General features: G+C 45.2%; 1 protein-coding gene across 9 annotated transcripts in view; it reads right to left on the reverse strand.

The window, feature by feature from the left end:
- The window catches only part of kif16b (kinesin family member 16B), a 174,452-nt gene extending 173,274 nt beyond the window's left edge, over nt 1-1,178 (reverse strand). For 5 of the 9 annotated variants that reach the window (XM_003215243.4, XM_008115058.3, XM_008115032.3 and 2 more), the window contains exon 1: nt 815-1,174. In XM_003215243.4, coding sequence (XP_003215291.2) covers nt 815-861 — 47 coding nt within the window. In that variant the 5' untranslated portion in view covers nt 862-1,174. Of the gene's footprint in view, nt 1-814 lie in introns of all 9 variants that reach the window. The other 4 variants (XM_062958377.1, XM_062958355.1, XM_008115005.3 and 1 more) reach the window with 3 other exon arrangements.
- Between the last annotated feature and the right edge of the window lie 7,908 nt (nt 1,179-9,086).

Genomic DNA, 9,086 nt, shown 5'->3' on the forward strand with positions numbered 1-9,086 from the left:
CCCCAGAGTTCTGCAGAAGGCAGTTACAGCATTTAAAGTGGATTGAAGTGAATAAATGCTCAAGTGTGATGAAGTGTGGAGCTCTCTGCCTCGGATTGTGGTGGAAGCTCCTTCCTTGGAATCTTTTAAACCAGTGGTTCTCAACCTGTGAGTCCCCAGATGTTTTCGCCTTCAACTCCCAGAAATCCTAACAACTGGTAAACTGGCTGGGATTTCTGGAAGTTGAAGGCCAAAACACCTGGGACCCAAAGGTTGGGACCCACAGGTTGAAAACCACTGTTTTAAACAGAGGCTGGATGGCCATCCGTCAAGGGTGCTTTGATTGTGCCTTTCCTGCATGGCAAGTGGTTGGACTAGATGGCCCATGCAGTCTCTTCCAACACTATTATTCTAGGACTCAAAGCTTCCATTAAAAGCATTTCAATACAATGTTTTAAAAATATTAAAATAGAATTAAATATCATTAGTATTAAAAAACATATCAGTTAAAAATATATTCCAAACTAATATAAGTAGCACTCTTCGACTCTGCCAGGCACGGGCAAACTTGGGCCCTCCATGTGGTTTGGACTTCAACTCCCACAATTCCTAACAGTCTACCGGCTTTTAGGAATTGTGGGAGCTGAAGTCCAAACCACCTGGAGGGCCGAAGTGTGCCCATGCTTGGACTATGCCATTGAACGCAACGGGGCTTGGGCACCCGCGGGTTTGGGTGTCCTGGAACCAAATCCCAGTGCATAACAAGGGCCACCGGAGGAGGAAGTTTGAGGCAGGCGCTTGCTTGCTCCCTCCCTCTTCCTTCCCTCCCTCTCACCTGCGGTTGATGGGCCGGACCCTGACGGCCACCTTAACCGAGGCCATGGCGCGTCCTCCTCCGCTTCCCGTCCTCACATGCTGCTCTGAGGCCGGACTCCGCCGGCGCGAGGCCCTCCTCTCTCTGCCGTCAGCACCGTCTCACCAAAACAAGTGCCGCGCGCCCTCCCCGGCTAAGGGTGCCGCCGAGGGACAAACGCCTCCCGAACGCGTTGCCCGGCCCCAAGTTTCTCTTTCTCTTTCTTTCCAGGACAGTGCTTCTTGTCTTGTGTTTGCTTTCTGCTTGCAACTCGACATGGGTCTATGAGCCACTACTCGGGAAGCCTGTAAACAAGAGGCGTGTGTTATGTGAACCACATACACACCCCTACGCATCAGGAAGCAGTTCCTGAAAAAGTGGCTCCACGCCCCGCTGCGTTCAGACGTGGTTGCTCCTGCTGCAACTTGAGAGAAGGAGCGGATTCTCTGAATTCATAGGCTTTTGAGGCGGTGGCTTGAAACCTTTTCTTCCCAGGAAAAAATTGGAGGTGCTGGGAAGCACCTTTGCCATTAAACCAGCATGTTAACATCGCCCTTCAATTGCGGTGCCCAGAACTGGACACAGTGTGATTCCAGGCCTGGTCTGACCAAGGCAGAATAGAGGGGTTGCATGACTTCCCTGAATCTAGACACTAGACTCCTATTTAAGGTAAAGGTTTTCCCCTGACGTTAAGTCCAGTCGTGACCTACTCTGAGGGTTGGTGCTCATCTCCATTTCTAAGCCAAAGAGCCAGTGTTGTCCGTAGACACCTCCAAGGTCATGTGGCCGACATGACTGCATGGAGCGCCATTACCTACCCGCCAATAGGAGCGGTCCCTATTGATCTACTCACATTTGCACGTTTTCGAACTGCTACGTTGGCAGGAGCTGGGGCTAACAGCGGGCGCTCATTCCGCTCTCGGGATTTGAACCTGGGACCTTTTGGTCCGCAAGTTCAGCAGCTCAGCGCTTTAACACACTGTGCCACCAGGGGCCCTAGACTCCTATTTATGCAGGTCAGAATCCCATTGGCTTTTTTAGCTGCCGCATGACACTGTTTTTCACACGTACTGCGGTCAAGCCAGGAAAGAAAACTGATACAATGGAAATTAACTCATTTGTGATGTGTTGGAACAGGTATGGGTAAACCCAGGCCCGGGGGCTGGAAGTGGCCCCTTGCGTTCTTTTCTTAGGCCGTCCTGTCTCTCACTCTCCTATCCTTCCTTCCCTCTTTCCTTCCTCCTTCCTTCCCTTCCTTACCTCCCTCTTTTTCTTTCCCTCTTTCCGTCCTCCTTCCTTTGCTTTCTCCTTCCTTCCTTTTCTATTTCCTTCCTCACACCATTCCCTTCCACCCTTCCTTCCTTCCACTCTTCTTTCTCTCTTCCTCCCTTTCTCCTGGGGGCTGTTTAGAAGAGAAAGTAGAGAGGGAACATGAGAAGCATGTTTCAAGATGTAGAAGGGTAATAAGTTCCAATGACAGGGAAAGAAATTTGACTGAAAAAATGAGGAAGAACATCCTGATAGTAAGAGATGTTGGAGAGTGGCATTGGCTGCCTGGGAGTGTGCTGGTCTACTTCTATGGAGGCTTTTCCACAGAGGCTGTCCCCGAGTTAAAAACATCCAACTTACACTTAAGAGCAGGGGTGAGACAACAGAAAGTGAAAGAAATCTACCCCTTGGAAGGGAAATTCAATCCTGAAAGAGTTATCCTGGGGAAAAGATGTCTCAAAGGAAGCTTTCTCACCAATCCTTGTTTCCACAGCAAGCCAATTTTTTCAAAATCCAATTCCCACAGGAACAGAGGCACTTTATTTATATCCCGACTCCTCTCCAAAAGGACTCTGGGTGGCTTACAACAAAATTAAATCATAACACATACATAAGCAAAAAGACAGGACATAATATAAAACCAAGAATCATAAGCAAGTGAAAATTAACAAAACAGGATCAGAATAAATACATAGTTTAAATATGTGTACTGGGTTTAAAGAATTGTTAAAGCCTAGAAGCAATTCAATTTAAGAACAGACCCAACCTTGTTTGTAAGCCGGGGACCTCCTGTTCATAAACGATATATGATGCAAAAACCTTTGATCACATGTGGCCAGTGCTCTGTCCCCAGAGATTTTGGCCCTTCGCTGCTGCCGCCAGCCTGGGGGTTGAGAGGAGCTGCATTCCCTTCTTCCTCTGAGACTGAGAGAGAGTGATTCGCCCAGCACTTAAAGCACAGTCCTGCCAGAAGGGCTCAGAGGGGTTCCCCTGGCCTCCTTCCTGAGGCTGAGAGAGCGTGAGCCACCCAACCACAAAGGACACCTTAATCAGACTTCATTTTAAAGGCCCGGTTTTTTAAAATCTCGGAGGCCTAAACATTGGCTAAATTTGGTGTAACCAATTGAAAGGCCAAAGGAGGCCTACACGTTCATACAACTGTTCAAGACCAAAGCAGGCCGAAACCATGAGGCAGCCACTTTGGGGGAGAGAAAGGCCTTTCTCCTGTTCCAGGCACATGCAGCGTCACATGCACAGCGCCCCCAAGAGACTGGAGGCCACGTAGCTGCTGACAACTGCGCTGTGTCTCAGCCCCCTTTCGGCCTCAGCCAGGATCACAGAGCCGGACCCTCACTTATTATTACTTCATCACACGGAGTGCTACACTTCAAATCCGGGAAGCCACTGTTCCCATCACATGAGTTTGGCTTCAAGTGTCGGATGGAGCATTCTGTGCGTATTTTAAGCGCGGGGCCAGCATCCTTTTCGAATATTTCAGGAGGTGGCCGGGAAGAAGAGTTTTGGGGGAATTATCCAGATGTTTGGCCTGTTTTCTCATGTGATAGCATTAGAGAACTGGCCAATTTCCCAGTTTCTGGGAGGGGAAGTTATGGGAGGAAAGTGGTACCGCTTGCTCACTGAGTGTTTACTTTGCCAGAATGATACCTTTTTAAAAGATAGGCTTTCTGGGTCCTTCCCTTCCCTCCGTGATATGCCTGTGCCTTGTGTTGCATGGGAAAGCCAGGAGAGGAGGAATATTATTGTTATGCCATATCTCCGTGCTGTGCAGTCCTGGGAGTTACAGTTTCCCAAGGTTCATACCCTTCTCTTGGTGCATTTACAATATGGAATGAATGTCCTTGCACCCTACTTCAAATGCCATAGCTCCATGCAAGGGAGTCCTCCTGGGAGTTATAGTTTCCCAAGGTCTGGGTGCATCTACACTGTGCAATGACTGCAGTTGGACCTCACTTTAAATGCCATGTCTCCATGAGATGGTCTTGGGGATTGCAGTTTCGCAAGGTCCATGATCCTTCTCTGGATACACCTACACTGTGAAATCAATGCAGCTGGACCTTACTTTAAATATATCACAGCTCCATACTATGCAGAATTGGGAGTTATCGTTTTCCAAGGATCACACCCTTCTCTGTGGGGCAGTCAAGAGAAAGAGATTGAGAGAGAGCATTGCCACCTTCCTTCCTTCCTACCGGAAATGAAGACAGGGAACACCGGGCATTTCAAAGAGAGGAGGTTTCTTCCCCAAAGAACAGGGAGGGGAAGGGATGGTGGGATGGCAACTCTATGGAAAGAATGCTGAGAACCACGGAGTAACACCAAGACATTTAGCAGTCCGATTAAGGTAGGGAAATCATCTGTTTCATTTCAAAACAGAGTATTTATTTATTATTATTTATTTAAAACATTTATATTCCACCCCCCACCCACCCCAAAAAAGGGACTCAGGGCGGAGAACAACATATATACGGCAAACACTCCATGTCGGGACATAAAATAATTATAAATATAAACAAACATTAAAATCAGTAATATCTACTTTAAAATCAGCTATTTAAACCAACTCAGGACACAGTTCTGGCTCTACGCTTACCTGCTTCAACATTAGTGTAGACTGAGCTCAATGTGCTTCAATGTGGTGAAGTGGTTATTGTGTCACTCCCTTCTTGCCGTGTGGGCTCTAGGTGGGCACGTGTGCTCTTTCATACATGAGATTTGTTGGTCAGGAGGCCAGGTGGGGAGAAAATGGAATGTTGGGAGCATGATTGACAGCCCATCGGAAGGAGGAGAAGTCAGTTGGTGGTCGACAGTTGGTCAAGTGCAGCCACCATGACAGAGGAGGGATACAGAGGGAGGGGGCAGAGAATGAACGCAGGGCAACGGCAGAGGGCCTCATGGCCGTATCACGTGAGCCTCCTTTCCTACTCGAATGGCAGTGTCCATGAAACGACATTCAAGTGGGATGGCTGCCTTTTCTTCGCGCTTGAAGGACCATCACAGGACTGCCACCGTCTCACACACCAACACAGTGGGAGAAGCTTTGGAAATAAGTCCAAGACATGAGGAAAAGCTCAATAATATGCAGGAAGCCATTCAGCAATGAAAATACAGGCTTGAAAACCAGCTAATATTGGTGTTCACAGCTTCGGGGTGGAGGAGGAAAACCACGAACAACCCCTTGGAAGCCCTTGTGACTTGGTGCAGCGAAATACGTCCGGACATCTGAATATCACAGGATGACATTGGGACAAAAGGAGGAGCTGCAAAGCCATTTAGCTCCTTATCTACCAAGAGTTCTGTAAAAGACTGCAATGTCAGATTTGCAAGAGTGCCAAAGAAAAGAAAAACCTACTGCACTCTAGCTAAAAATCAAAACTTGACTCTCAGGGGAGAAGCGTCTGAGATCTACCAGGACTTGGTGGCTGACCCATGGAGTGGAGGCCAATGACAAGAGTACATGGAAAAGCAGGACCTGGACACAGGTGGAGCTTTCCCTTGAAGATTGTGAGACGGGGCAGAGAAGGGGATTTGTGGCGACAACAGGACAGGAATTTGCTGCCCTTGGTGCCCAGATGAGAGTGAAAATCCCTGATTGAGGGGAAAAGGAAAACAAAGGAGTTTGCTGGTGTTCCTGCAAGTTGGAGGAGGAATCGCTCCTGAACAAGGCCACGGAAAAGAACAGAATTTGCTGCCCTTGGTGCCCAGATGAGAGTGAAAATCCCTGATTGAGGGGAAAAGGAAAACAAAGGAGTTTGCTGGTGTTCCTGCAAGTTGGAGGAGGAATCGCTCCTGAACAAGGCCACGGAAAAGAACAGAAGGCTCCATTTTGAAGAAATGGGACTCCATCAATCAACTATCAACAGAGCAATGTGTAGATATAGATGAGGATTTTGCTTGTGATAAACAAAGGGTTTTAAGGCATTTTTCAGTATTTTTCCTTTCCTCCCTTTATTCCCTTTTTCTTTTTTCTTGTTTTTTTACACTTTTTTCTTTCTGTTACAAGGTATATTATGTAAAGTAGCTATTTAGTTTACATAGAATTCTTATGGTAATACTATTGGATCATACTGTATTTACTCGAGCAAATTTATTGGCTAAAATTCGTCAGCCAAAATAGGGTGTGCATTAGACTCGAGGAGGACCAGAGATACCAGGGGCAACCGGGAGAGACCAGGCCTGGCTTGAATACTGGGCCTTTCCTAGGCCGCCCCCTGCCTTCCTCCATCAGGAGGCTCCAAATAGGAACCCAGGCCCCTGTTCGCACTTGTGGTTTCGCAGCCAGCTGAAAAGGATGGGCTCAGAGTGCTCATCTCCTACTGGCCCCGTCAAAGGGAGATAAGAGAGAGCTTTTTTGATAGAATTACAAGCCTGGAAGATGAAAGGAATGCTGTGGTTATGGCATATCTTGATTCAAGTAAGGCCTTTGGCAAACATCCCCATGTCATTCTTGCAAACAAATTAGTATAATGTGGGCTAGACAGTGCAGCTGTTGTGTGGATTGGGAATTGGTTGACTGGTGGAACCCAAAGGGTGCTTCCCAATGGCTCCTCTTCATGCTGGAGAAAAGTAACTAGTGGGGTGTCACAGGGATCTGTCCTGGGTCCAGTGCTAGTCAACATCTTTATTCATGACTTGGATAATGGAATAGAGGACATACTTCTCAAATATGCAGATTATACGAAATTAGGAGGCGTAGCTAATATCCCAGAGGACAGGAACAGAACTGAAAATGATTTTAACAGATTGGTGAGCTGAAACAAAATTAACAAAATAGATTTCAAAAAGATAAAAAGGTACTATACTTAGGCAGAAAAAAATGAAATGCATGGATATAGGATGTGATTTCTGTCTTGACAATGATAGGCTGGACATGAGTCAGTAGTGTGATGCAGGAGCTAAAAAAGCCAATGCGATTTTAGGTTGTATGAATAGCATTGTGCCTACCGAAGGGGGGGGGGGGGGAACACTCTATTCTGAGATCACTGCAGCACAAAGGATAGGAGGGATTGGTAAGGGTGGTCATGCGGCATCATCCAACTATGTTTGGCATTGCTCAATGTTGAGACTCCTTTCCTCCTCTGCAGTGGCTGCGGAAGTGCTTACTTGCTGGATCAGCCCGTTTAATTGATCAGTGTAGATTCTTCTTGACACAGAGCATTCAGTTCAAACTATGGGAAATGAAATTTCACCTAAATATTAGGAAGAACTTCTTCATGGTCAGAGCTGTTTGTTAATGGAAAATGCTGCCCCAGAAAAATGGAGACTCCTCCTTTGGAGGTTTTAAAATGCAGGCTGGATAGCCACCAATCAGGAGTGCTTGGATTGTGCCTTGCTGCATGGCTGCATGGGGTTGGACTAAATGGCCTTTATGGTCTCTTCCAACTCTCTGTTTCTATTATTATATTTAATCAGGAGAAACCCTTTGCTTAAATTACCTGCTTTCCTGGGCCTTTTAATACCTGGTGCTTTTGATACAGAAGGACAGGCTGTGATTACATTTTGGAATCTACTAATGGCTTCTTAGACTTTTAAAAAACAGATCCATCTGTGAAGCTTTTCATTCTTAATATATCACTAAAGCTTACAATGTATGCAAATTTACCATTTAGGCAGCCCTTTAGAAATACCCATATTATCCTGGCCTAACTATCAGAGTAATTCCAAATGCATTAATTGGATGGATTAATTGTGTAGATTAGAATGCAAGAATGAAGATGTCTAATTTTAACAAGACTAAAAGCAGTGCTTACTAATTTTACAATGTACATTTATAGAAGCCCATGGAAGTGTAGAATCCAGGAACAAAATTCAAAGCCTACACCTTTTTCCAAAGGGAATTTGTAAAACAAAAAGGCTCACAGAGATAAATTTTATTAATGGAAGCAAACAAGGCAGTTGACTGACAACGAGGAGCATCTGATGTTTTTAGAGCTCAAAAATCATTTTTGCAATACAGAGATATGACTTTTTGAACTACAGTGATCCCTTACTTATCGCTGGGGTTAGATTCCAGGACCACCCGCAGTAAGTGAAAATCCACAAAGTAGGGACACTATATTTATTTTAATATTTATACATTATTTTAGTAGTTATACACTATTTTAAGTCTTTATCAACCAATCGTGTGTTGATAAATCGCCTCCTCCCCCCGTTGCCGCTTGGGCGCCTTTTTTTCGGCTTCTCCTTCCTCCCTTCCTTATGCTGTAAATTGTAATTTTTTATGATTTGTAATAGTCTTTTTGAGTTTATTGAAAAACCGCAAAACAGCGAATCTGCGAAAAGTGAACCATGAAGTAGTGAGGGAACACTGTACAGATGGCCATGCTGACTGGGGTAATTCTGAGAGTGTGCTTGAGCTGATTGCTAGGTTGAGATGATTGGTTAAAAAGGCAACAAAACAAAATATTCTTGTCCTTTCAAGTAATCAATATGATTAAGTAAAAGATAAATAGTTTCTACATTTGATTATGATCTGAAAGAAATAAGACAGATGTAAATATATATATATACACACACACACACACACACACACACACACATGCACACACATAAACAGTGCTTTTCAAGGGTTCAAAATGCCTGATTTGTACAAAACCCCCAAATAAGCTCCCAGATGAACTGAGATTCAAACTAAAGACTTTCCGAAGTACAGTTCAGTCTCTTAGCTGCATGATCTGCAAGACATTTAGTCCACCTGCGCACAGACCAAGCTGTGTGGTTCAGACTTCAATGAGTAATAAGTGTGTCACTGTAAAATCAAGCAAAAGATTTCTAAAGGGGAGAATACAATATTTCTCTAATCATTTCCTGTATATGCATCTTATTCCAGACCTATTCTATTTAACTAGACCACTTTGGTACTACTTTTCCACAGTGGTAACTGATTGCTCCTAGAGTCATGATAAAGTTATGCTTCTAGTAACACTGCTATTGGTAAGGTCATCCGTGTCAGACAGGCTTTTGCTGA

Source organism: Anolis carolinensis, chromosome 1 (genome assembly GCF_035594765.1).
Source record: "Anolis carolinensis isolate JA03-04 chromosome 1, rAnoCar3.1.pri, whole genome shotgun sequence".
Lineage (NCBI taxonomy): Eukaryota > Metazoa > Chordata > Lepidosauria > Squamata > Dactyloidae > Anolis > Anolis carolinensis.